Source organism: Trichomycterus rosablanca, chromosome 12 (assembly GCF_030014385.1).
Source record: "Trichomycterus rosablanca isolate fTriRos1 chromosome 12, fTriRos1.hap1, whole genome shotgun sequence".
Classification (NCBI taxonomy): domain Eukaryota; kingdom Metazoa; phylum Chordata; class Actinopteri; order Siluriformes; family Trichomycteridae; genus Trichomycterus; species Trichomycterus rosablanca.
In genome coordinates, this window is record NC_085999.1 from 32,264,139 (window position 1) to 32,291,914 (window position 27,776).

A 27,776-nucleotide genomic window follows, 5' to 3' on the forward strand; every position below is an offset into this window, starting at 1 on the left:
TACTTACACTGCTCAACCTAATACGCATTGTGCAGCAAGAAATGTGACTTGTCTGTCTTTTTCCAAAGGAAAATGGATTACTCAGCCTATATGGGTGGCAAACCCATATTTGTTCGTTTCTGGATTACATCTGACCATCCACACAAATTTCCTCTCAAGCATGAGGTGACAGTTTGGGGTTTGTTCCTTAAAAAGGGTCTTTTATATGCCAGTTTCTTAGCTTGTATCTTATCTCAATTGTATGTCATTCTGGATACATGAATCTGCTAAAATTCCTAAAGATAACTGCAATAAAGATAAACATTATGTTCTTCAAATAACAATAGCATAGCTTTTTTTAATGCAGTCCAAATAACAGAAACACACCCCAACCCATCATGCTACTTAGCTGATAATGTCCCCGAAGGTAGACAGCTCTAGAAAACCAAATGTAGGAAACTTAGTCAAGAAGGTCCAACACCACTTGTTTAATCCTAAAACTGTCAAATTGTTTCATATCAGATTACAAATGTTAAAGTGCTATCAGCATGTGCCCCTCCCTTCATTATCAGTAAGTTCATCGTGACAAAAGAAGAAACTGTTTTACCTGTAAGCAGATAGACATCAAGGATATTGTGAACAGCTAAAAGTGTCAAAGAAAAAAAACTAGCCATGCAGTTAATGGAAAAATTACTTATCCCTATTTCTTCAACTGCCTGCCTATTATACCATGTGTATACAGTTTAGTTATTAAGCCTTGTCTGGCATAAAACATTGAGAATGTCAGATAGAAACATCATACGAAACTTTTAATTTAGGTCTTTGTTTGAAAATCACTTGTATACACTTTCCTCTTGTAGGAAACTGGATATTTTCGTTGCACCAGTGACTTTGTGGCAACATGTTCAAAGATGTGAAGGGGTGACGATATCTGACAAGATAAAGTCTCGGTCTCTTGTTTCCCTCTGATGTGGCAGGTCAGCTTCTGTTCCTGTAATGTTTTAATGAATGACCAGTGTTCGACTTGCAGGAAAAAAAACAGCCAAATCATAACTGTAACACAAACCCTGAAACTGTTATCTGAAAAGCCTTAAAGAAACAATAGAACCAAAACAAATGACAATGTATTTTAAAAAAATCAATGTGTTGCTGACAATAACATCAAAAAACTAGTTTAAAAATCCAAATCAATAATAAAACTCCCACATTTCGTCGACCTATTCTGAGCACTCTCTGAACAAAAATAAATAACCCTCCATGCTTGTTTGAGTCTGTAGGTCTACATGTTGTATGAAAACTGACAAAGTCATCAGTCCTGATTTTGCTGGCTGGTGTGTCAGTATCCCTGTAAGCCATTATAAACCTTCTGAGATGGAGTCTGCTTCAACAGCTGTCGTATACCTGTGCACAAAGGAATCACAACATTTAGATCATATTAATGACCAGCGGTTATAAAAGTTATCCTTGTGTAATGTACAAAATTACATTTGGGTTTTTTTCCACTGGAAAACATTTATCCAATATTATTAAATCTAGTTTGTGGTCAGTAGTTGTTTTATATACTTATAGTTTAAGTTTACTACAATTCTAAAAAAAAGGAAACGGAAGCAAATCTACACAAGTATCATACAGTGTTGACATTTAAACCATAATTGGCGTACCATCTTTTTCCTGGTCATTAAGCTGTTCCTTGGGGAAGTCCACATCAAACGTAATAATAAGTGATCCACGGATATTGTTGTTGTCGAAGTTGGGAAGTCCTTCACCCTTCTTCCAGATTCGAGCTCCAGGCTTGGTAATTTTATCCCTAACAATATGGACCTACAGGATCAGAGTGACAATTTACGTAACAGGTTTAGGAATTTGCTTATTTTCAAAGTGCAAAGCTGATGGTTATACTTGCCTTGTGACCGTCCAGATGTGTGATATACATTTCAAAACCAACCAGCGCCTCGACCAGTGTGATAGTAACATTTGTGTACAGGTCATCGCCTCTGCGTTCAAAGACCGGGTGCCTAAAATACAAAAACACATCATTTAAGCAGAGATACTCAGACACCTGTCTTTACAACAGTGCTTTGTTATATTTTTTTAAAATAATAAGATCTTTGTTAGAAATGATAAAAGCTAAAAAGTAACAGATACATGCTTGCCAAGTCTGTTTTTTTTATTTATTCCTGGATTGCTTATGTATACTACCAATGTGTTCATCTGATGCATTGGAACCATACTTGTGTATGGTTCATAGATGTGCCATATTTTTTTTCTAATCCACAGACTTCTCCCTCACCTATGGATCCCATTTCAGTTTGAGTCGTACCTCTGTTCTAAATAACCATCACACTATTATGACTTGATTCACACAGTGATCTTACTTTAAGACTTTGATCCGGAAGCGGAGATCTCCAGGCTCGCCATCAACATGAGGTTCCCCTGCACAAGGAATACAACAAAGATGTAATTCCATTCTCTCTCTACACACTCACAACTAAACTATTTGTGTTTAATACAGTTTGTAATATGACACATTACCTTCACCGATAAAGGGGTACTCCATCTCATCTCTGACCCCCTGCTCAATCTCCACCTCTAGTGTCCTCTCTTCATTCACAAGCCTGCAAACAGTAGCAATGCCGTTTCAAGTGGATGCACATGGGAACTGTTTCCTCGCAGGAAATTCATTACATACACTATATGGCCAAAAGTATCTGAAGACCTTACAATGAGCTTGTTGGACATCTTATTCCAAAACCATGGCCATTGATATGATGGCAGCATGACCTTCTTTAAAGCAATGACAGCCTGTACTCTTTTGGAAAAACTTTCCACAAGATGTTGGCGTGTGTGCTGTGGGAATTTATGCATATTCAATCAAAAGAACACTTGTGAGGTCAAGCACCCTTGTTAAACAAGAAGGCCTTGCTCAAAGTAATAAATGTTCCAAACATCCCAGTGTTTTTCAAACTCAGGACTGTATAGTTTCTCCACACCAAGCTTGTAAAACCATGTCTTTATTGGCCTTGTTTTACTGGAGGAAAGGCAAATTGCCTCTCCCAAACTGCCACATATTTAGAGGCATATAATTTATTTTACATAATTGATTTTATACATCTAAGAAAAAATTGGTGTTAGAAATATATGAACTCAGAAATTAGCAGGTGTGCCTCAATACTTTATTTCTCTAAGGAAGGTATAAATAATGCTCACTTAATATTAGGACATTCATCACAGACTACTTCCTGTGTCATTTGGAAGCGGCCTGGCCCGAGCTGCGTGGTCCTCATTTCCTGCCGGCAATTACATTTCCTTTTTCCTGGAGCCTCTTTTGCTACTGGCTTGTTTCGTACCACCTACAAAGTAGCACAAAGGATGTGATGAACGATCCAGGTATTTATTTATTCTTTTATCCTCTTACTTTCTGTATGGTTTATTTATAACAAAGTATGTACACAGCAAAATCTTACCTCTACAAAATTTCCAGAGTAAACCTCCTCCAACGTCACCTCAAGATCCAGTACAATGTCATTTCCCTTTGGAATGTTCCGGTCTTGTTGCTGTCTGTTTCCACCAAACATGAACCCGAAGTCCCCAAAGAAACTGCAACAAACATAAAAAGACAAGAGTACTGAAGGAACAGTTACATCATCCATACAAACACAAGTACACATTTGGAGACTTCTGAAGAAAATTTTCATAAAAGCTTTGAAAAGGTCCTGCATTATGCTGACATAAATTAAAAGTAATATGCAAACAAATGAATACAGTATTTGTTAAAATACTTACCTAGAAAATATATCGTCATGTGAACTATGACGTCCTTCTTTCAGACCCTCTTCTCCATAAGCGTCATACTGTTTTCTTTTTTCTTCATCCGAGAGCACCTGATTCAACAAAGATCACAGAATGCATAAATATTCGGCATCAATATACTGTACAGTATCTTTAATAAAAGAGCTCGGACAATCAACGCTTTAACAGGTGTCACTTTGAAGCAACATGGATGTTTTTTTTTTTTTGCAAAGAAGAGGACAAACTATGTCTTTAACCCACAATATTTACTGCGAACTGTACAATATGGTGAGAGACCAATAACATTATGGGCAGCCACCTTCAGGTGCACCCTTAGATGCAAACCTATTTTCTGACTGTATTCTCAAATGATCATTAAAGCCTTAATGTTTGATAGCACTTTAGCAAGTTAATGAAAATTAATAAAGCTTGATTAATAAAAGGGAATTCCAGCTGTTCTTCACCCCACAAATACTGAAATATTTTCTTTTTGAAAAATGCTCAACTTGACACATAGTGGCAGAGCTAGTAGAGATGTTCAAAAAAACATCAATAAATAAATATATAATTTTATATACATAAAGTTGGGCCCTTATAATCTGAATTCAGTCCTAGCTTTTAATCACTGTATGTGAAACGTACTGCACTACTCATGTCAGCGTGAGTTTTCTATCAGTATTTTGGTGTTCTCCACATCTCAAAACTAAATAAAAAATCCTGGGAATACCAAGGAGTTCAGTTTTGCACTGCTGTACATTGCTGCACAATAATAATAATAATAATAATAATGTGTGTATGTATTTAAATTATCGTTACTGTCTAAGATCTTGTGTACTGAGTTATGCTACTATAAGGCTGTAGTTTTCTCTGAAGTTTTATTTATCTATCCATCCACGCATCCATCCGACTACATTTCAAGAGCCATGATACTAATTTATAAAAGATTCAAAGTAAAAATACTCTTAGTTTAACTCGATGAGGCATCTTTTAATGTTTTAATGCAATTAATCCTAGAGATCTGAGGACGCTAAGATCCACGTCCTATTTTCAATATCAGTCGCAGGCATTTTTGGACCAATCAGCGGCGGCCACACGTTTTTCTCCACCAATCAAATTCAACCATGGATTCCACCAGCATAGAACATGCCTGACGATTTATTAACACGGAGACCTTACACTACTGATCAGAATGAATGAATCTGTCTCTACCTATGCTAAATCAACGTAAAAATGTGTGTTTTCCGTCAACATAAAAACAAAACACCCCGTCCAGTATTCATGTGCAGACATCTCAACAAACACTGGCTGTCATTTATAGCATCACAGATATTGCACAACACCTAATATCACTTCAGACTACTTAATAGACAAATACAAATCAACAGACCTCATAAGCTGCTCCAAGATCTGCAAATTTATCTTGTGCTTTGGGATCATCTTGGTTTCGATCAGGATGAAGCTGTAGAGCCAGCTTTCTGTAGGCTTTCTTTATATCTTTAATAGATGCTGATTTACTAACTCCAAGGATATTGTAGAAATCCCTCCTAAAACATCATAATAACAATACAGACATAAAACTATGCACAAGGGGGAATTCATTTATGCCTTTTATAGCCAAAAATTGCGTACCATAATAATCAATAGTCATTACACAGGCGACTAGTTAAATAGTTAGGCAAAACTGGTTAAACAAGGATATAAGAGATTTCACCAGGTTCACGTTATGGTAAATGGCTTAGGCAGGGAGGGTCACATCACTTATCAGAAAATTAACATTTCACATGAGATCTGCACAGAGATCACACGATTATAATGGTTCATTAATTTAAGCTTTCTTTACTGAGATCTCACACACACACACACACACACACACACACACACACACACACACACACACACACACACACACACACACACACACACACACACACACACACACACACAGAGACAGAGAGAGAGAGAGAGAGAGAGAGAGAGAGAGAGAGAGAGAACTAAGCGAGGCGCAGACCAATCACAGAAGAACATGTGGACCAGCTGGCGGCTCACTCAATAGCACTGAGAAAACACAAAAGCCTCTGATGATACAAGTGCACCTACCCGGCTAGCACTGCCGCTAGAAAACATAAGAGCAGCCAGCATATACTGGAGAGTTTCATCCCTGCCGTGGCCATGGGGCTTCCTTACTCCTACAAAGCCTGTTAAACCACACCGGCTTGCTATGTGTTGTCTAGCACTGAGCTCTTCCTCTTCTCGCCCAAGCCCCGCCTACCGTCGTCATAGTGACAGGTGGAAGTCATATAAAAGTCCCTTCGAAAAGGACGGTTGTGCCAAAAGAATCATTGTAATGATTCGACTCGTTAAACACAGAACAATTGAATTATTCAAATCCGCAACTGATTATTACACTGATGTGTTTGCGTTTTACTATTTAAGCCATCAGTGACAATAATGTTACAGTTATAAATTACAGTGATGCTCTTAAATGTAGTCAGTTAGTATTATCAGTTTAGAGACAAATTCTATACTCTTACTGTGGCTCATACTTATAGTCCATTCCATTATTCCATTGCGGTTTCTCTATATATTGTTTTCAAGTTCTCAAATGTGTGTCTAAATAGAAGAGTTGTTACTGCAGGGTGAAGTTATTTGAACTAGCGATTCGGTACAAATAAAGATTCATTTTAAATGATTCAGTCGTTCGCAAACAACACATCCCTACTAAACACGTTGAACACGTTCTGTACAAATTAACGTGCATAGGCCATTATGTTGTAGATGATCTCTATTAATAATGGTAAAACGGAAATAAGAGAACATAAACCAAGCCATTTTAGGTTTTTGTTTAAAAAATACTGTAGTTTAACGCAGTGTTTTTAAGCTTTATGTGACTTTTATTTTGCTCATTATTTCTTACCGATTGAAAGCGTTACTGCATTAGCAGTGTTGCTAATGATAGAGCAATAATGTCCGCATTAGACAGAGTAAAAGTGTTAGTGTTGGGGGATTCTGGTAAGAAATATTAAATTGGACTAAAATGATTCTTTAAAATTTGTTTATAGTTTCTTTTGACATACATTTCCAGTCAACACGAATCTAGCAAACCTAGCTAACATGCTGGCTAACTAAGCTAATGTTAATAGAATTGTAATAAACTTTAACCTCCGTTTACATTAAAAGTTGACAGGCATGTTTAACATTGTTTTTATATGCTTTTTATTAGCGTTTCCACAATCAGTTTTAATATCATCTGGGTTATTGTCCTATGCATTAAAAATGAAATCATTTTACTTGGCAGTAGGTACAGTGGTGGTTGATGCATCTGAATTCCACTAGACATAGGCTACCTCTGGTCACTGCTGGCAATAACTTGAAGCCATTGTAGCCCCTTAGCCAATTTTGACTATGATTACTGACCAATGGCAGTAGTAGCTTTGTGGTTAAGGTGATGGATTAGTGATCAGAAGGTCTCTGGTTAAAGCTCCACCATTACCAAGTTGCTAAGGCGGGACCATGTAACCTGCAAATACTTGTATTATACTTTAATCATACTTTAAGATCTTTTGGATAAAAGTGTCTGCTAAATACCATGTAAGATGTAAATGTGGTAAAGCACCTCATTTATCCAGTTGTTGTCAATCATAAACCACAAAGTGAATTGATATTATAGAACTTTATCCACCACCAAATTATTAATTTAATTAATGTAATTTAATGTAATTTTTTTTGACAACCACATTCTATCACATTAAAAACACAATACATTTTGTATCATTTCTTTAAAGAAATATTTATGTTTTAATTATTTAATCCTTATCTGGAGTCTAGCATTGTGCACGTGGCTAAATAAGCCTAATGTCAGTTAATATTTTCGTGTGTAGGGGTGATGCTAGTGTAATGTAATATTTATTAGAATATTGTGTTGGTTAGTAAATATTTATTAACTGTATGTTTACAGGTGTTGGAAAATCATCTTTAGTTCATCTGTTATGCCATAACCAAGTGTTGGGAAATCCTTCATGGACAGTCGGCTGTTCGGTGGATGTCCGGGTAAGTTGTATGTTTTCAGACTAGTGATTTTGGACTGCACTTCCAGTAAGTATTCTTGACTGCAACCAGTTCATGTGCCACTGCTTCATATCATTAATGCAGTGTTTCTGCCACAGGTACATGACTACAAAGAGGGCACACCAGAAGAGAAGACCTATTATATTGAACTGTGGGATGTTGGGGGTTCCGTGGGTAGTGCTAGCAGTGTTAAAAGCACAAGAGCAGTTTTCTACAATTCAGTTAATGGTAAGGTATTAAAAACATAACTACTTTGACCCATAATATTCATTTCAAATTGAGGAAGGATTTTTTTGATTTTAAATGTGTTAAATGTGTAAAATGTCAGTGTAACTGTTTTTTGTAGTTTTGAACAATTGATGTTTTATAAACATAAAGTAAAAAATTATGAATCTATTGTTATTTATGGTTTTGCAGGCATTATTTTAGTCCATGATCTTACCAACAAGAAATCCTCCCAGAATCTGTATCGCTGGTCAATGGAAGCACTTAACAAAGACTCATCTCCTACAGGGGTCATTGTGTCAAATGGGTGAGTCAGCTTTAGTTACTATCAACTGACCTTTAGAATGGCTTATTACTAAGTAGTAGTGTTGTTCTATAGTTTTAGCTATCTCTAAAGGTCTGTAAAGCATGTGCCTTGCAGTCTAAATGCTTTAAAACCCACTAATTCTGCAACAGAACTGCAGCAGAGTAATATTAATATGCTACATGCAATTCAACGTTTACTGCTGTGTACATGCAGGGATTATGACAGAGAGCAGTTTGTGGATAACCCCATCCCACTTCTGCTTATCGGCACCAAGTACGATCAGATCCCTGAAAACAAGCGCAATGATGTACTGAGTCGCACCGCCTTTCTGTCTGAAGATTTTAATGCAGAGGAGATCAACTTGGTGAGTGGGTCATACAGTTAGATCATAAGGGTAGATCAAAATACTCTGTTTATAGTATTTCTTTAGGAGAGTAAAGGTTGTTTTCTTGTATTTCATATCCTGATGTGTTTGTAATTCCTAACTATATATCATTTTAAAATCTTTGACATTCAGGACTCCACAAATCCACGGTATTTTGCTGCTGGCTCATCTAATGCTGTAAAACTAAGCAGATTTTTTGACAAGGTAAGTGATCTGTAGCTACACCAAATATTTTAACACATAATATTAGGGATTGTTCACATAAGCAAGTACTAACTTTTAGGGATGCATATTTTGCCACTATATTTTGAATCGGACATAGACAAGCTTGTAACATCCTATTAAAATAGAAAACACATTACTAAGTTTCATGTTAACAAGTCACTTTTTATTGATTAAATAAACATAAACAGTGAGCAGAAGCAGTTCATTATTCAGAATAAAGAACTTGATATCATTAGCTTAGAGTGAGCACATTGGCCTATATTTGGTAAATGTTTGATTCTTCCATTCTGATTTGTCAGGTTATAGAGAAGAGATACTTCAGCAGAGATTTGAATCAGGTAAGTGTTTGCTCTTGGCTTTACTGTGTAACATTTGAACTTTTTATCTGTGTAGCCTACGGTTGCAAAAACAGCTTTTCATGCACAGCATCAGTACAACAGTGTGCTGGTTTAATCAACTTTAATTATTTCATCTCAAGTCATCAACCACAGGTAAAAAACATCTGATATTGTAGTGCTATGTAAAGGTCTTTATTTGTGTTCCGTGTCTTGCCATGTTGCAGATGGCTGGCTTTACAGACAGGAAACGCTTCAACTTCAAGAGCCTTCATTATGATTGAGTGTGTACAGATATCATAGAGACTTGTGACTTTTAACCCACCACCTCTATACACCTCTGTGTTAGACCGGTAACCCAGTGCAGGTTTTCCTGAAAAGGTTTTAAAAGAAACATCACAGAAAAGACCAATAAACAAAATCTTATTACCTTTACTTCAAAATCAAAAGAGTAATAAAATAAAAATTGATTTTGGATGGTTTTTTTTTTTTTACGTTTTACTCACGCACCCAAACAATCATCATCTGGTCATTATTTTCCCACAGATGGATTTGGGTTGATGTGTAAAACATTTGGGCAGTTAGTTATCACTATTTTCATTTGTTTATCCAGAGTCTCACATAAATTATATAAATTATGTAAAATAGCAGCTTAATGTTTGCCCCATTGCTGACATTGTAAATAATTTGTCTTTCACATAAATATTTTTCATTATTCTTTGTAATTTAAATAATTTTTGAAAAGTGTGCTTATTTGCTATATTAGCAAGCTCAGAATGTTGTACTTATGTTTACTTGCAGCATCAGTTCGATGAATAAAGAAAGCTTGACCACAAAAGGTTCATTTATCTGTTTTTAAATTAAACTGCTTCTACCCTTTTTATGATCCATTAGAAAGAAAAGTGATTCAGAAAATAGGAAGGAATGTTAATATGATGTTTAGAAAAATAAATACTTTGTATCCTTAATTATTACCCTACAAAAAAAATTTAAAAATATTCAAGATATACTTTCTGAGAATGCTGCATTTAGCAATCATGAAGATGACCAGACCAGTAAAGAAACTTTATCCTATAGGAATTAACCATTTTAGTTTGCTTTGTTTCCTTTGATGTAATTGATGCATTTAAGAACCAAAAGCAGAAGAGAGAAAGCACATTTCATGAATGCAGAATGAGATTTATTAAAGTGTACGTTTACATTTCTGTTAAATGAGCAAATTATGCTTTTACTTCTTATTTATAACATCTTCAATCCATTGAACATAGTAGGGGATCTTCATGTATACCTCTGGATACTTTTGGTTTAAGCAGTTACCATCAAATGTATATGCAGCCAATCCCAGTGCTGCATTTTTACAGATGAGAGGACTGCCTGAATCCCCCTGCAGAGAAAACAAAAAAGTAAAAAGAAATAACTTGTAATTTAAGTCGGAATGCTCCAAATGCAAAGTCAGATAGTTAAACTCAATCGAATGTAGATCAAATTATATTTTATAACAGAATTCTTTTGAGGTCACACACAGTAGGGACATCTAACGTAGGAATATAAATCTTACTATTAATCTTTTTAACAATATCAGGCATTTCTTTTTATTTAAATACTTTAGTAATACAGTGAAAAACATAAGTATTAGTGTCAACAGAAATTTAAAAACATTTAAAATTAGGATTACAAATGTGCTATATATAGAACTTTTAACGTAATGGCATGGCTTCCTAATTCCTTGTTAGGTATTATAGTTCAGTAGAGATAGTGAATCCAATAATTTTGGAACTCCAGAAAGGTCATGATTTCAAGAAAACGTTTGGCATCTTGAGATCACGAGAAACAACAAGGGAGTGGTTTCAAGGCAAGGCTCTTAATGTCCCTGCTTGGCTAAGTCAAAGTCCAGATTTAAACCCCATAAAACATCTGTGGAAAGACCTGAAGATGGCAGTTCACAGACACTCTGCATCCAGTGTGACAGCTTGAGAGGATATGCCATGATGATTGGGATAAACTGCCCAAATTTAAATGTGCAAAGCTTGTAGAGACATGTACAAGAAGAACTGTACTCAAATGTGCTCTTACAAGGTATTGAAATAACATAAATTTGAATACTTTGGTAAATAAAAGTCTAATTTATGCTTAATATAGCAAAAAGATTGATGCTTAATATAGCAATTATATTCATTTCAAATCAAATCCACAATACAGGTTGTGCAAACAAGTTAGATGCTGATGTAATGTTCTTGCAAAAAAAAAAAAACCTTTGGAGGATAGGTCTTCTATTTTATCTTTTGTCTAATTTAAAAGCCTTAGAATTGTATGTGATTACAGTTCAAATTAAGATTGTGCAGGATTTTGTGGCCCATGACACTTAAAGGTACAGTCTTGTGATGTAAGCCTATTATTTGTATGTATTAATACAAGTGTGCAGCTAAACTTCTAGCCACCTGACTGTTAGAACTTTTAAGAACCCATGTCTTTAAGAACCCATACCTGACAAAAAGCTTTTTTCCCATCAGAGACTGTGCAGATCATGCTTTGAGAGTCAAAAAACTGTTGCCATATTTTTTTGCATTCAAAGCTGAACTGTAGTTTGAGTGTGACCTCATGCAGAACATTTGATGCAGCACCGTTTTGTTTTTTCTTTCCCCAGCCTGCAATTGAACAGTTCTTAAGAGCATTGATCTTCTCATTCTTTTTAGGAAGATCAATAACTTTCACATATTCATTCAGCTTGGCTTCAGACTTCAGCTGTAACACATTGATTAGTTTGAGTTAGAGGTTTATTTGCAGTAAATGATAAATGCTACAAATGCTTTGAAGAAAAGACAAAAGGCTGTAATACCTTCAGTAACATGGTGTCATTTTGACTTGTTTTTGGATTGTAAAATGGATGCTTGATGTACTTCTTTACTTGGATTCTCTGCTGTTCACGCTCCTTTTGGCTGATGTTGTGAGCTCCAAGTACCACTTCCAGCTTGTTCTTTCCAGGGAATTTAATGTTGCTGCAATCATAGTCAGATCTGTTTATATGTGCCATATATTATGTCTCTTCACAAATACAGGTACCCAAGGACATGAACAAAAGGGGCTGTAAAACATTCTTTACCATTCTTATCCTTTTTTTTTTCTTCTTCAGAATATTAATAATGTTTTCCCAAATATTTTATGATGATAAACCCAATGTTTGATTCTCAGCAGTGCTACCAACTTGGCCAGGGATCCATTAGACAAATAAGGACATTCCCATGTCCATAGCAATAATGAGCAACTGAATATGTTAACAATCTGCCTGAAAAAGAACACCATCACACTGAGGAGTATGTTTCAGGTGGCCAAAAAAATCTTCACTGCTGTGCCATTTTGTAAGTACACTTAGATGACACCCACGTAACCAGTTGTTAAAATGGGGATGCCAGAAGAACACCTTTGCTTTCAAGGACAAACAAACTCAAAGAACCTACAGTTTGCCAGAAGTTACTTGAACGTTTAGTGGAACTATAGTTCTATGGTCAGATGAGACCAGACTAGAGTACTTTATCTGGAGCTGTTTCTACTAAAGGCCCTGGACAACTTTTGTATTACTTACAATATATCATGGACTCAGCCAGAAAGCACCCATTAAAATCTTTGCAAAATGTTTCGCTGACCGCAGACCCAAGATTTGCCATTGCCATCCCAGTTCCCCACCTAAACTTTATAGACCTCTTGTGGAATACACTGAAGAGGAAAGTCCACAAATATCCACAAGTTACTAATTGAAGAGGTGCCAATAACTGAGGTACACACAGACTTATAAATAAATATCTTTGTTAATATTTTTAATTAAATGTATGTTTTATAGAGTTGCCAATATTTGTACTACGTGCTCTGTGCTTGCTCCTTTAGAGTGTGATTGTATGCTAAAAACACAACAGAATAGTTCTGAAAAATTGCTGTTATGTAAGAAAGGACTTACCTCACACAGTGGGCTGCAGTCAATACGTAATTCTTTCTGATAAGCATTCCACCACACACATGTGCCTTGTTAACCTGAACCGACACAATGTAGGGTCTTGAGTGTGGTTTAATTTCCTTACCCCCAATAATATCACTCTCCATTGCTCCTGAGGAAAAATTATAAATTATAATTATTTTTGTGTCCTGGTACCATGTACAGGGTGTACTTCCTCCTAGAGGTTCTGTGAAATGCTATATACACCAACCAGTAACCTGCTCAGGATTAAATAGTTACTGTAGATAAATGGGTTATGTAGTACAAGAACTTTCCAGAAAAACATCACATTTTTGCTAAATGTTCTTGACTCAGATGCTTAGCCATGTGATGCATGAATTATGATAACCTGAGTCAGGCTTTTTCCTATGTGTTTTTATTTTAAGCAAGGCATGAAAAAAGCAATTCTATTTTATTTTTTAAAAACATTTTTTCCTATTATTATATACGTAAGTTATTAACACATCTATTCTAGTGGACTGTATGTATCACTGCAATCTAAACCTAAAGTGACCTGCAGTCAACAGACTAAAGAATAATGTGGAAAATGTCACAATGGTTTTTTTTTTTATTTGACAGTTTGCACCTTCTTTCTGTTAAAAGTGGTGTGTTTCAGTTAATTTGAGAAATCTGTATCAGTGAAGCTAATAATTCTTTCACTTGTTTTAAATGCTACCATGGTGTTAACCAAACAAACCGCTGAAAAAAGACTCAAGATAGTACAATTTACACCAAAATGATGTAATAGTGTCTGTTAACAAAATACGCTCTGCATACCATATTTCTAAAGTAAGATCCAAATAATTCTACAAAAACTTAAACATCTTTTTATTTAAATAAGATTATAATTATATATAGTTATGTAGGGGGGAAAACTAGGAAAATCAGAAACATTAAATAAGATTCTTCTATTTTGTTGTGGTCGAAAAAAGTTAATGAGCAAATTAGTTTGTGACCCACAACAATGTTGCATGTCGGACCAAACAGTTTCTCCTCACCTAAAAACACTGGACTCAAGGCAGGAATATATCTTGGACCCTGAAACTATTTATTGCAAGGCAACACTATTACACATTCACTCACTCAGTCACACCATTTAGAGCATTTAGAGCAGTCAGTTCACTTTCTAATCTGTCGTGTATATGCAGGCTGTTATAATCCATGTTTTAAACTATTGTTGAATATGAAACCAACTTAATGCAGGAACCCTCATGTTGATTATCCATGAACAAATGGTGCCAAATGATGCACAATAAAATTAAGAGAAAAAAGAAGCACCCCACAACGTTAGTTTAATCAAATGTAGTGAATTAAATACATTACCACACAAAGAGAGAAGAGAGAGCAGAAGAAGGCTGTAGAGGAACATGTCTGTACACCGTAGTAATACAACTGTGAAACATTTCTTTCCGGTCAAATTGTATCTAACATGGTCTGCGGGGGCATCAGTGATAACTGCATCTGGGGCATTAAACGTATTCACACCTCTAATCCCACAGTGCTTGAAAATGGAAACTTGCACACAGGGGGTCTTTTGAGAGGTTTATGGTCACAATAATGACTAAAAATGAAACTTAAACACCGTCGATAGTAAAAACCAGGGGCAGGTAACCACTGCGTTCTTTTTTAATTTATGTGTTAAATATAGTCGGCAGACATCTAGTAAGATAAACATGCTCTGCTATGCCAATGCATTAATTTCCGACTGCATTAATGAAGTTGCACTAAAGAGTTCTCTTGGTTTGGTCACACTGTTTTGTTTTATCATCCCTAACAGATAAACATCTTCAATACTCAGCCACTTGGTTGCTTTTTTCAAACCAGTCTCTCATACAATTGAATCATCCCACATCAACAAGGAATTGTAATGGGTTTATTGTGTTACAGTCCATTGTTGGTAATTTATATACTGTGTGTTTATATGTATATACATATGCTGCACCTTACAAAAGTACAGTAGTACCTTAACAGACTATACAAATAAATCTTTATTACAGCAATGCAAAAAATATTAAAAATTGGCCTGCAGAGATCATCTGACCATAAAAGGAGTTCACAGCTGTATGCACATGGTATTAGAATGAAATATCAGCTGAGAGATTCTTCAATCGTCTACTCTCAGCCATCCAGGTTATATATTTCTGTGTTATATCAATTATATAAAGTTTAACGGGGCTTGTGGTGAACCAAGAGATACAAAGCTCAAGGACTTGTATGCCAGTTCAGGTGAAGCATTCTGACAGCAACTTTAATCTCATCAGCTTTCTTTCTTTTTGGACTTCAGAAAAGGTTGGTGAAACACATCATAAAGCCTTCTTGCCTAAATGAGACAGAAATAAATCAGTTATGGACAAGGATTAGAGTATTATGAAATAAAATAAACAAACAAACAAAAAGTATAAACAAATATAAAACAGAAGAACTGATACACTAACCTTTTGAGGTCCAAGCCCAGGGCATAGTACCAGCTCTTCTTTGGATGCATTGATGATACCCTCCACAGACTGCAAATAGTCCAAGAGACAAGAAATTGGTAGCCACAACAAAATATTAACAAATGCTTTTAAAATGAGGAAGCTACATTATTAAACCTTAATAACAAATGCCTCCACAACCTAAACGTCCATTCTTCTTTTTTATTTTTCCCTCTTTGGGTGCCCAAGTGGCACAGCAGGATAAATCAGTATTAATATCAAACACAAATCAATACTGAAGTATAGCACTACGTAGATCCAGTTTGAATCTCAGCTGTGCTTTTGGCCAGTTGGGCATCTGCAAAGAAATCATTGGCTTTGTCTGAGGGGGAACAGCCCAATGGTCCAACAGCCTAGCCATTGGTAGGTGCACTTGTCAATGCACTCTTATTGCCGATCTCTAGAGAAATAAGGAGGTTGTGTTAGGAAGGGTATCCAGCATTAAAACTGTACCAAATCAAATATGTGGTGCAGAATGATCGGCTGTGGCAATCCCTTAATAAAGGAGGGAACAGATGAAAGGAAAAAAATACCATTATTCAACTCATTCTAACCACAATTCTACTTTTCAAATCACTGTACATGCTGAGTGATTTCAGCTGTAACTTGGCTGTTGCTAATGTTTTAGCCTGATAACACACCTGTACACCAACAGAAGTAAACAGGAAACAAAATATGTCTTGGCTCATTAACTCTGAAGAAAATAGAGTTATATGGGTCCTTACAGAGAATGTTGACAGCAGTGTGATAGCATCTGTTTTGTTGATAGACTTGACTGTGGTCAGACAATCGGTGACCTGTCAACCGAAAAAAGCACAAGTTTTCTATAAGCCACATGTTTTTAGAAATAACACAGTGTGTGTGTGTGTGTGTGTGTGTGTGTGTGTGTGCGTGCTTGTGCATGCTGACCTTGGAAAGATAATCTTTCTCAACCTGCTCTTTGAGCAGATCTGCAGGCTTCTTCTCGTATGATTTATACGTCTCCAAGTAGCGACCAGCTTCCTCCGGACTTTGGGACACATATGTGCACAGTATTGTTTTTTGTGAGGTTCTAATTTTGTAGCATTACATGATACAGAGATCTGAAGTTGATGTCTAAGCTCACCTCCAGGCCAGGATGAGTGTGCAGTCAGCCATGATGCAGATCCGAGCCAGCTCTTTCAGAGAATGGTGAGGGTCTTTCTGATTCAACAGCAAGACAGCAAAGAACAGAAGGGTGTTTTAAAGACATACACCAACACTAAGGTACACATGCCACAGGACATACAGGTCCTTCTCAAAAAATTAGCATATTGTGATAAAGTTCATTATTTTCCATAATGTAATGATAAAAATTAAACTTTCATATATTTTAGATTCATTGCACACCAACTGAAATATTTCAGGTCTTTTATTGTTTTAATACTGATGATTTTGGCATACAGCTCATGAAAACCCAAAATTCCTATCTCAAAAAATTAGCATATCATGAAAAGGTTCTCTAAACGAGCTATTAACCTAATCATCTGAATCAACGAATTAACTCTAAACACCTGCAAAAGATTCCTGAGGCTTTTAAAAACTCCCAGCCTGGTTCATTACTCAAAACTGCAATCATGGGTAAGACTGCCGACCTGACTGCTGTCCAGAAGGCCATCATTGACACCCTCAAGCAAGAGGGTAAGACACAGAAAGAAATTTCTGAACAAATAGGCTGTTCCCAGAGTGCTGTATCAAGGCACCTCAGTGGGAAGTCTGTGGGAAGGAAAAAGTGTGGCAGAAAACGCTGCACAACGAGAAGGGCCGATTCCAGACCTTTCGGGACCTGCGGAAGCAGTGGACTGAGTCTGGAGTAGAAACATCCAGAGCCACCGTGCACAGGCGTGTGCAGGAAATGGGCTACAGGTGCCGCATTCCCCAGGTCAAGCCACTTTTGAACCAGAAACAGCGGCAGAAGCGCCTGACCTGGGCTACAGAGAAGCAGCACTGGACTGTTGCTCAGTGGTCCAAAGTACTGTTTTCGGAAATCAAGGTGCCAGAGTCTGGAGGAAGACTGGGGAGAAGGAAATGCCAAAATGCCTGAAGTCCAGTGTCAAGTACCCACAGTCAGTGATGGTCTGGGGTGCCATGTCAGCTGCTGGTGTTGGTCCACTGTGTTTTATCAAGGGCAGGGTCAATGCAGCTAGCTATCAGGAGATTTTGGAGCACTTCATGCTTCCATCTGCTGAAAAGCTTTATGGAGATGAAGATTTCATTTTTCAGCACGACCTGGCACCTGCTCACAGTGCCAAAACCACTGGTGAATGGTTTACTGACCATGGTATTACTGTGCTCAATTGGCCTGCCAACTCTCCTGACCTGAACCCCATAGAGAATCTGTGGGATATTGTGAAGAGAAAGTTGAGAGACACAAGACCCAACACTCTGGATGAGCTTAAGGCCGCTATCGAAGCATCCTGGGCCTCCATAACACCTCAGCAGTGCCACAGGCTGATTGCCTCCATGCCACGCCGCATTGAAGCAGTCATTTCTGCAAAAGGATTCCCGACCAAGTATTGAGTGCATAACTGAACATAATTATTTGAAGGTTGACTTTTTTTGTATTAAAAACACTTTTCTTTTATTGGTCGGATGAAATATGCTAATTTTTTGAGATAGGAATTTTGGGTTTTCATGAGCTGTATGCCAAAATCATCAGTATTAAAACAATAAAAGACCTGAAATATTTCAGTTGGTGTGCAATGAATCTAAAATATATGAAAGTTTAATTTTTATCATTACATTATGGAAAATAATGAACTTTATCACAATATGCTAATTTTTTTAGAAGGACCTGTATATAACATTGCTTTTCTCTGTTCAGGGTGATGAACAGTCTTGCTTTTCCGGAATCGCTTTTCCGGAATCACTATCCGCAATGCAGCCGCAACACACTCAGGCATATGTAGACACCTGATAGGCACTGCTGTACATTTAAACCCTGGACGCCTAGCGGGCTGGTGTAATTTACAGATGCATCACCCGTGCTTTTTATAATAAATTATATGTACAGAAATTTAATAATATACTATATGACCAAAAGTACCTTGATACCTGATCATGAGCTTGTTGAACACTGAATGGTATTAAAATAGTGACCTCTTGTAATCTTTTCAGCTATAACAACAGCCACTCTTCTGAGAATTTAGTCAAAAGAGCATTTTTATGGCTGGGCCCTGATGTTCCAGTTCATTTTGAAACTGTTCAGTGAGGCTGAGGTCAGGGCTCTGTGCAGGATACTGGAATTTCTTTTAACCAAGCTTTTCTTCATGTCTTTATAGAGCTTGCTTTGTGCATAGGGGCACTGTCTTACTGGAACAGGACAGGGCCTTCCCTAAACTGTTGCTGCAAAGTTGGAGGCAAATAATTTTCTTTATGTAATGTCATTATATAATTTATTACACGTTAGCAGTTTTAGATTTAATGTGGGTTTTCTAAAAGTATGCCGGATATATAAAAATATACATCCAGATTAATAGCATGGGACACTGCATATATAAGAAAGGACCGCATGTCTCACCACATCAACTTGCACAAGCAGCACTCGAAGGGTGAAGGTCTGGCCCAGCTGCTTTAACCGCTCATGAATGTAATTAGGGTTCAGGCTGTGGTAGCGCACACTAAAGAAACACACAAACCCATCAAATTCCAACATCATTTTAGATTCATTTGTTTATAACAAATAAATAATAATAAAATAAATTAAATGTTAGGGGTGATGTAGGTTTGCCAGAAATACGTTTTCTTTTGTGAATTCACCAGCTCCTATTTGCAAGTTTTTTCTTTTTTTGCAGAACAAAGAGGGGTGCAGTGTGGTTTCACACTTCAGCTGAAGAATTTCCGTAAAAGTACATACCTGAGAAAAAGAGCACATGTTGTTCGACCTAAGACATAGTCAGGCACCACTTCACCAAACTCCCACGGCACGCTCCTCACAAACTTCAAAATAGGGTTTCCTCTCTGTGCATGTACACATGCAACAACATACAGAAAACATTAAAGTTATACACTTATCAAGCACTTTATTTGGTTAAACAACTGAATGTAGCCCATCTGTTACCCTTCAAGCCCCACCAAGCAGATTTTGAGTGGTGGCCCATTCTCTGCAGTGCAACGACACTTACATAAAAATACCATGGTAGTGGTTTGTGTTGTCTTGGTATGAGTGTATCAGGTGCAGCAGTGTTGTTGGAATGTGTAAACTTACTAACCTCTGTATTAGGAACACACCCTGTTAGCACCAATGGTAGGGGTACAGTAACAGACTAGACCTGTTTTAATGCTAAATGTGTTTTTCCTCTTTTACTTTTTATTTATCAGTGGACACTTACTGATCACAGGACACTGTTGGCTTTCGTTAGCACCATTCACCTGCCAGTGTTGATGCTAAGGTATTTAAAAATCCCAAGGACAGCACACAGTACAACACACTATAGCATGCCATTGCAGCGCTGAGAACATTGGTAATCTTATCCATTTCAATTGATAAATGGGAAAGAGTTAGGCGGCAGTCAGTAATTGTATACCCATTAAGTTTATTTGTATAGTAGATTCTAAAATAATCACCAAGTCCAACAGAAAGGTGTACCTAATAAAGAGTTTATAATAAAGCACACAACAAATCAGTTTTTAGGTAACTTTCTGTACCATTTGTAAAATATTGTAGTAGCTAAACATCCTGGTATACTTTTGTGAATACTGCTATGAATATTATGTGATTGATTGTTAAGAGTTGTACTTTTTCTTTGTTAAAGCTTTTTCTACATTTATTGATTTGGTGATGTCCCTTGACGAAAAATGTTCCCCTTAAGCACTTCATGAAATTCAGTAGGCATTTATGTAACTGTCGAGTAGTGGCTGAATTTGGGAACCAAACTAACAAAAAAGTACAATTCTGCAACTTTAAATGTCAGTTGGTAAATAAAATATCACTGAATCCATTTTAACACAATTTATAGCTCAACTTCGTACCTGTCTTGGGCTGACAATAATGCTGTTTCCTGAGCCCAACACGGCTGGAGCAACACTACAGTCCTTCACATTTTGACCTTCATCCTTTCTCACCTCTCCAGGCAGATCATTCTCAGGCCTGTCTGAAATTGCACCGGTCTCTGATGATGCTGATGGACTACAACTTCTTTCATCAGTATGAGATTTACCAGAAACTGTGGAAGGTTCTGAAACTGATCCAATTTTGGGCTGGATGTCAGCTGTCTGTTGTACAGTTCGGTGTCCATACTGAGGAGGGTTTCCTGTCTGGTGTCCAAAAACAACTCCCTCTTTACCTTTGCTTTTGTTTTGGACGATAAAGTCTGCATAGGATAGAGGCTGGCCAACAGCTTGAGGTCCGGTCTGGGTAGCCGGAGTCTCTGCAGGGCCCTCTTTGGATGAGGGCTTAAAAAGGGAGGGCACCTGTATGGACACATTAAATGTGTTACAATCATGGCTGGGCTGGAAAGGAATGCAAGTCAAACTATAGAACTAAAGTAGTTAAATGCAGTATTCCAAATACCATCATTTTATTATTTAGCAAGCATGCGTGTTAAAGGTCATGTCTGTTAGCACTGAAGTGAGTACAATTTATTTATTTATTAGTAATTTAACGTCATGTTTTACACACTTTGGTTACATTTATGACAGAAACAGTAATTACTTGTCACACAAGATTCATCAGTTCATAAGTTTAATGTGAAACACTAATAGACAATTTTGTATCTCCGATTCACCTCACTTGCATGTTTTTGGACTGTGGGAGGAAACCAGAGCTCCCGGAGGAAACACAAGATCTTGCCTACAGTGCTACCCACTGAGCCACCGTGCCGCCCCGAAGTGAGTACAAACTACCAATAAATCGGTGCCTGTAAATAATGCTACAATACCTTCCACTATCAGAACGAGAGTGAAGCTATGTAAATGGAAAACTCACAAAGCAACTATTATTCTTACAGCACTCCAAACAGGAAGGATAGAAGCATTAGTTATTTTCTTCCATATCTGCTCTTTCGTTATTAGTATCTCAATAATAATAATAAAACTCCTTTTCTCCTCATACAGTGCCTTGCAAAAGTATTCATCCCCCTTGAACTTTTCAACCTTTTGCCACATTTCATGCTTCAAACATAACGATATGAAATTGTAATTTTTTGTGAAGAATCAACAACAAGTGCGACACAATCGTGAAGTAGAACGAAATTTATTGGAGATTTTAAACTTTTTTTAGAAATAAAAAACTAAAAAGTGGGGCGTGCAATATTATTCAGCCCCTTTACTTTCAGTGCAGCAAACTCACTCCAGAAGTTCAGTGAGGATCTCTGAATGATCCAATGTTGACCTAAATGACTGATGGTGATAAATAGAATCCACCTGTGTGCAATCAAGTCTCCGTATAAATGCACCTGCTCTGTGACAGTCTCAGAGTTCTGTTTAAAGCGCAGAGAGCATCATGAAGACCAAGGAACACACCAGGCAGGTCCGAGATACTGTTGTGGAGAAGTTTAAAGCCGGATTTGGATACAAAAAGATTTCCCAAGCTTTAAACATCTCAAGGAGCACTGTGCAAGCGATCATATTGAAATGGAAGGAGTATCAGACCACTGAAAATCTACCAAGACCTGGCCGTCCCTCTAAACTTTCAGCTCAAACAAGGAGAAGACTGATCAGAGATGCAGCCAAGAGGCCCATGATCACTCTGAATGAACTGCAGAGATCTACAGCTGAGGTGGGAGACTCTGTCCATAGGACACAATCAGTCGTACACTGCACAAATCTGGCCTTTATGGAAGAGTGGCAAGAAGAAAGCCATTTCTCAAAGATATCTATAAAAAGTCACCTGGGAGACACACCAAACATGTGGAAGAAGGTGCTCTGGTCAGATGAAACCAAAATCGAACTTTTTGGCCACAATGCAAAATGTTATGTTTGGCGTAAAAGCAACACAGCTCATCACCCTGAACACACCATCCCCACTGTCAAACATGGTGGTGGCAGCATCATGGTTTGGGCCTGCTTTTCTTCAGCAGGGACAGGGAAGATGGTTAAAATTGATGGGAAGATGGATGGAGCCAAATACAGGACCATTCTGGAAGAAAACCTGTTGCAGTCTGCAAAAGACCTGAGACTGGGACGGAGATTTATCTTCCAACAAGACAATGATCCAAAACATAAAGCAAAATCTACAATGGAATGGTTCACAAATAAACGTATCCAGGTGTTAGAATGGCCAAGTCAAAGTCCAGACCTGAATCCCATCGAGAATCTGTGGAAAGAGCTGAAAACTGCTGTTCACAAACACTCTCCATCCAACCTCACTGAGCTCGAGCTGTTTTGCAAGAAAGAATGGGCAAAAATTTCTGTCTCTCGATGTGCAAAACTGATAGAGACATACCCCAAGCGACTTGCAGCTGTAATCGCAGCAAAAGGTGGCGCTACAAAGTATTAACGCAAGGGGGCCGAATAATATTGCACGCCCCACTTTTCAGTTTTTTATTTCTAAAAAAAGTTTAAAATATCCAATAAATTTCGTTCCACTTCACGATTGTGTCCCACTTGTTGTTGATTCTTCACAAAAAATTACAATTTCATATCTTTATGTTTGAAGCCTGAAATGTGGCAAAAGGTTGAAAAGTTCAAGGGGGCTGAATACTTTTGCAAGGCACTGTATAGTCAACATGACAAGATCGTGCCGGTTCCTCCTGTACAACATCAGGATGATTTGGCCATTTCTCTCCAGGGAAGCTACCCAGATTCTGGTCCAATCACTTGTAATCTCACGGCTGGACTACTGCAACTCTCTCCTGGCAGGAGCTCCCATGTCCACTATTAAACCCTTGCAGCTCATTCAAAATGCAGCAGCCCGTCTGGTTTTTAACCAGCCCAAACACTGCCACATCACCCCACTGCTGCGTTCTCTTCACTGGCTTCATGTAGCTGCACGCATTCAGTTTAAAACACTGATGCTCGCCTACAAAGCCAAAAATGGACCAGCCCCAAGCTACCTTCGCAGTGTAATCAAACCCCGCTCTGTACAACGCAACCTTTGAGCCACTAGTCTCGCTCGACTTGAGCCTCCACCCAGGACTAGAGGAAGACAAGCATTAAGGCTCTTCTCTGTTCTAGCACCCGAGTGGTGGAATGAACTTCCTCTGTCTGTCCAAACATCTGAGTCTCTTGCTGTCTTTAAAAAACGATTAAAACCTTCATCACCTTTTTACTAAGCACTTAAAGCTGACTTGTACTTATTTACTAACATTTTTCTTCCATTTCCAAAAAAAACAAGCACACTTTGGTTCTAACAGGTTTCAGCAGATTTGTGTTCTTTCGACTCTTGTTTACTAAAACTAGAGAAATGAAATGTTTACTATGGAAGCACTTCTGTAAGTCACTCTGGATAAGAGCATCTGCTAAATGCAGAAAATGTAAATGTAAAACAATTTTCAGAAATTGGTGAATTGATGTGAATGAGTTAAAGGTCTTTCAAATTCAACTTTTTGATGAAATAAAATAGCCTGCTATGACACCTGCTCCATTTATTGAAACTTCTTTGGGTTCTTCAACTAAATTTGACCTGCTGTATTTCATTTACAGTTGATGGCTTTTTCAAATATCTTTTATTTCATTTTTCCAGATGACCAAGCTTTAAAATAGATCATTTGGTTTCTGCTGGCTATTCTGTTTTACATCTGCCATCCCTATATTTATTATAAACAGATCATTAAAAATATTTAATAATAGAAAATTACATTTACCACTAACAACCGCACAAACGTTCCAGTAACATAACCTCATATATGAGGTTTGCACCAGGGGCACAGATTTGCCTTTTTTCCTCTTTGGTGTGCGCAAATACTGAATACTGAAGGAGCAGTAAGAAATGGTAGAAGAGGAAGCACATTATACGGCCAAAAGTATCTGGACACCTGGCCATGAGCGTATTCGACATGCTGTTCCAAAACCATGTGCATGTACATAGCCTTGTAAGGCTATAATCCACATTAATGGCTTTTATAGAATTTGGAGTGTTTTCTACGGTGGCCGAGAAGTGCAAAACAAATTTACATTTCAGAAAACAAAATTACAAAAAAACTAAAACAAATTTACAACAAAAGCAAAAACAAATTTACAAGTGCTTGGGTACCCAGTGTTTGTAAATTTGTTTTGGCATATGTAAAAGTGTTTCAGCACTTGTAAATTTATTTTCGGCATATGTAATTTTGTTTTCTAAAATGTATATTTGTTTTGCACTTCCCGGCCGCACATTTCTGACGGAAAAGGCAGGGACAATAACACCGGAAGTGCGTGTTGCTTACCTGCTGTCAATCAAACTGTTTCTCAGCGATAAAGTGAACGGAGTTTGTGATGGTGACGATAAACAAGGTTTTGTCTAGTTTGTGGAAATCATTTTATCCAGTTGACCCGCTATTGTTTTTCTTGTGGAAAGTTTTGTGCAGATGTTTAGACGTGGCGTGTGCATCTCTATTTACCGTCCGCTCTTCTAAACATCTAAGGAATTCCCACAAGAACAACAAAAGCGAAATAATGAAAATAATTAACACAAAATGGACAAAACATTGTTTATTAGGGACGGAACATTTGATACCGAGGCTTTAAAACTTGTTTCACTTTTGTAACACTGGACTCAGTGTATCGGAGCTTATATTAAAGCAGCATGTGCGGGACTGATGAAGCTTTGGTGCTGTGTTTTATCTCACTCACTATATAAGAGACAATCAAACCAGGGTTACCCACCGTCCTGTAACATACACAATCCTGCTTTATCTGGAGACTAAACACCGCGTTCAGTACTGAACTGATACAGGACGCTTTGTTCTGTATTTTTATCAATGGGAGACAGTGTGATGTGTATAAAACAGAAGGAAACTGCTGCTTAATTCATTATATTAAGTAGTGTTCACTTTTATTCTTAGTAACGTGACATAACCTGTTTAATAAACCGCTGTATGTGTAGCACAGTGGGAGGAGTGCGTTGTTTTGCCTAAAATATGGTTCTGACTTATTATAAAGAATGAAAATAATAAATGTTAAACACCATAAATAAAACCTTTGTTCTCATGACTGTGTAAGGTCCCCCCCTGCTGCTATAACCAGCGCACACACACCGTTACTAAGAATAAAAGTGAACACTACTTAATATAATTCCCTGTCTCCCATTGATAAAAATATGGAACAAAGCGTCCTGTATCAGTTCAATACTGAACGCGGCGTTTGGTCTCCAGATAAAGAAGGATTGTGTATGTTACAGGACGGTGGGTAACCCTGGTTTGATTGTCTCTTATATAGTGAGTGAGATAAAACACAGCACAAAGCTTCATCAGTCCCGCACATGCTGAGTCCAGTGTTACAAAAGTGAAACAAGCTTCAACAAGCCTCGGTATCAAATGTTCCGTCCCTAATAAACAATGTTTTGTCCATTTTGTGTTAATTATTTTCATTATTTCGCTTTTGTTGTTCTTGTGGGAATTCCTTAGATGTTTAGAAGAGCGGACGGTAAATAGAGATGCACACGCCACGTCTAAACATCTGCACAAAACTTTCCACAAGAAAAACAATAGCGGGTCAACTGGATAAAATGATTTCCACAAACTAGACAAAACCTTGTTTATCGTCACCATCACAAACTCCGTTCACTTTATCGCTGAGAAACAGTTTGATTGACAGCAGGTAAGCAACACGCACTTCCGGTTTATTGTCCCTGCCTTTTCCGTCAGAAATGTGCGGCCGGGAAGTGCAAAACAAATATACATTTTAGAAAACAAAATTACATATGCCGAAAATAAATTTACAAGTGCTGAAACACTTTTACATATGCCAAAACAAATTTACAAACACTGGGTACCCAAGCACTTGTAAATTTGTTTTTGCTTTTGTTGTAAATTTGTTTTAGTTTTTTTGTAATTTTGTTTTCTGAAATGTAAATTTGTTTTGCACTTCTCGGCCACCGTAGTTTTCAGCCTTTACCCCCTTCAAAAGAAGAAGAAATATATCAAAATAATTATTTTAAAATTAGGCACTTGTGTTGACTAAAAAAACTGGCTCGCAGTCGACATCACATCCGTGTATTTCCAAAATATTTGTGGACTGAGTTAAATCATGTGCGGAACACAGTGATCTGACATTATCTAAGCAGTAGGAACCCACATAATGATGCTAAGCTAACCTGTTAGTTTACTAAGTAAAGCTAGGTGGCGGTGTTAGTCATGCATCTGCTATTTCATTCAAACTGCATTATACTAACCGGACTTCTTTCTCTGTTGAACGCTGAATCGTCCAAATTAATTTTAAATTTGTTTTCCATCCCACTCCAGATCCTGCTAGGTACAAACTGTTGGTGTTTGAGTCAGTTTGGGCTGAGAGTCGATTCTAGAAATTAGGAGTCGAAACCAAAGCTTTTCACAACGATTCCATTAGATAGCATGAATCATGATTGTTCTATGCAAGACTTAAATGTGTCAAGTAATTTTACACGCTGAAACGTTGCAAAGCAAAACATTAGGGCTGATTTATTCTGACATTCATTTGTTTGTTACATTTGTCCTTACACAGACTGAAAATAATTGTTTAGAATCGAGTTTGGAATCGACACCATCAGAATTGGATTCGACTCGGAGCCGACTCAAGCATTTCTGACATCAGACGGACTTTGCAGACATTGCAGCGAGCACAGAAACATCGATGAGCGCCGGTAGTTGGTATTGACTGTGCTCATCCGACAGAGGGAGACAGAGTACAGCCTGTCATTCAGAGTGGACACTAACTGTATGTCAGGGGTTCTCAAACTACCTTTTTTATCTCTTATATAATGCATATTTTACAAATTGTTAGCTAACAAATAAACACATAGCTTTAATTATTATTGTTTTCACGCGTTGTGTTTCATCACATGCAGATCCATTTATTTATTTATTAGGATTTTAACGTTATGTTTTACACTTTGGTTACATTCATGACAGAACAGTTAGTTTACTAAGATTCA

The 27,776-nt window shown here is 37.4% G+C and overlaps 4 protein-coding genes across 5 annotated transcripts; 1 reads left to right on the top strand and 3 right to left on the bottom strand.

Moving 5' to 3' along the window:
- Positions 1 to 452: 452 nt before the first annotated feature.
- dnajb11 (DnaJ heat shock protein family (Hsp40) member B11) lies at positions 453 to 5,994 on the bottom strand. Its single transcript, XM_063005665.1, has 10 exons — positions 5,866 to 5,994; positions 5,156 to 5,312; positions 3,763 to 3,860; positions 3,444 to 3,576; positions 3,187 to 3,329; positions 2,512 to 2,594; positions 2,355 to 2,412; positions 1,883 to 1,994; positions 1,641 to 1,800; positions 453 to 1,380 (listed from the first exon to the last, which is right to left on the bottom strand). Exons 1-10 carry the CDS (start codon positions 5,937 to 5,939, stop codon positions 1,316 to 1,318), a joined length of 1,083 nt encoding a protein of 360 aa, XP_062861735.1. The 5' UTR covers positions 5,940 to 5,994; the 3' UTR covers positions 453 to 1,315.
- Positions 5,995 to 6,512: 518 nt separating this feature from the next.
- rabl3 (RAB, member of RAS oncogene family-like 3) lies at positions 6,513 to 10,139 on the top strand. 2 transcript variants are annotated; one of them, XM_063005926.1, is made up of 8 exons: positions 6,517 to 6,777; positions 7,724 to 7,815; positions 7,932 to 8,061; positions 8,251 to 8,365; positions 8,579 to 8,729; positions 8,883 to 8,954; positions 9,275 to 9,313; positions 9,538 to 10,139. In XM_063005926.1, exons 1-8 carry the CDS (start codon positions 6,732 to 6,734, stop codon positions 9,592 to 9,594), a joined length of 702 nt encoding a protein of 233 aa, XP_062861996.1. In that variant the 5' UTR covers positions 6,517 to 6,731; the 3' UTR covers positions 9,595 to 10,139. The 2 variants fall into 2 exon arrangements, with proteins under 2 accessions (XP_062861995.1, XP_062861996.1); XM_063005925.1 differs by having other exon boundaries at positions 6,513 to 6,777; positions 9,275 to 10,139.
- A 371-nt stretch (positions 10,140 to 10,510) lies between these two features.
- On the bottom strand, positions 10,511 to 13,402 carry LOC134324351 (granzyme B-like). Its single transcript, XM_063006164.1, has 4 exons — positions 13,260 to 13,402; positions 12,147 to 12,306; positions 11,795 to 12,052; positions 10,511 to 10,694 (listed from the first exon to the last, which is right to left on the bottom strand). The coding sequence occupies exons 1-4, from the start codon at positions 13,400 to 13,402 to the stop codon at positions 10,539 to 10,541; spliced, it is 717 nt and encodes a 238-aa protein (XP_062862234.1). The 3' UTR covers positions 10,511 to 10,538.
- A 1,184-nt stretch (positions 13,403 to 14,586) lies between these two features.
- Positions 14,587 to 27,128, bottom strand: ercc1 (excision repair cross-complementation group 1). Its single transcript, XM_063006162.1, has 9 exons — positions 27,039 to 27,128; positions 20,759 to 21,199; positions 19,644 to 19,747; positions 19,308 to 19,407; positions 16,875 to 16,951; positions 16,679 to 16,778; positions 16,495 to 16,566; positions 15,731 to 15,799; positions 14,587 to 15,615 (listed from the first exon to the last, which is right to left on the bottom strand). Exons 1-9 carry the CDS (start codon positions 27,096 to 27,098, stop codon positions 15,553 to 15,555), a joined length of 1,086 nt encoding a protein of 361 aa, XP_062862232.1. The 5' UTR covers positions 27,099 to 27,128; the 3' UTR covers positions 14,587 to 15,552.
- Positions 27,129 to 27,776: the final 648 nt, after the last annotated feature.

Excerpts from the sequence above, each read along its gene's own strand:
- dnajb11 (XM_063005665.1), bottom strand. The coding sequence starts at position 5,939 with ATGGCCACGGCAGGGATGAAACTCTCCAGTATATGCTGGCTGCTCTTA. Across the intron at positions 1,801-1,882 it reads CACATCTGGACGGTCACAAG|GTCCATATTGTTAGGGATAA; the intron begins GCAAGTATAACC and ends CTGATCCTGTAG. Across the intron at positions 1,381-1,640 it reads TAATGACCAGGAAAAAGATG|GTATACGACAGCTGTTGAAG; the intron begins GTACGCCAATTA and ends CTTTGTGCACAG.
- rabl3 (XM_063005925.1), top strand. The coding sequence starts at position 6,732 with ATGTCCGCATTAGACAGAGTAAAAGTGTTAGTGTTGGGGGATTCTG. Across the intron at positions 8,062-8,250 it reads TTTCTACAATTCAGTTAATG|GCATTATTTTAGTCCATGAT; the intron begins GTAAGGTATTAA and ends ATGGTTTTGCAG. Across the intron at positions 8,730-8,882 it reads ATGCAGAGGAGATCAACTTG|GACTCCACAAATCCACGGTA; the intron begins GTGAGTGGGTCA and ends TTTGACATTCAG.
- LOC134324351 (XM_063006164.1), bottom strand. The coding sequence starts at position 13,402 with ATGGAGAGTGATATTATTGGGGGTAAGGAAATTAAACCACACTCAAGA. Across the intron at positions 12,307-13,259 it reads ACTGCAGCCCACTGTGTGAG|CAACATTAAATTCCCTGGAA; the intron begins GTAAGTCCTTTC and ends CTATGATTGCAG. Across the intron at positions 10,695-11,794 it reads GGAAAAAAGCTTTTTGTCAG|GGGGATTCAGGCAGTCCTCT; the intron begins GTATGGGTTCTT and ends TTTTCTCTGCAG.
- ercc1 (XM_063006162.1), bottom strand. The coding sequence starts at position 27,098 with ATGGAAAACAAATTTAAAATTAATTTGGACGATTCAGCGTTCAACAGA. Across the intron at positions 16,567-16,678 it reads AGAAAGATTATCTTTCCAAG|GTCACCGATTGTCTGACCAC; the intron begins GTCAGCATGCAC and ends TTCGGTTGACAG. Across the intron at positions 15,616-15,730 it reads CTGGGCTTGGACCTCAAAAG|GCAAGAAGGCTTTATGATGT; the intron begins GTTAGTGTATCA and ends TGTCTCATTTAG.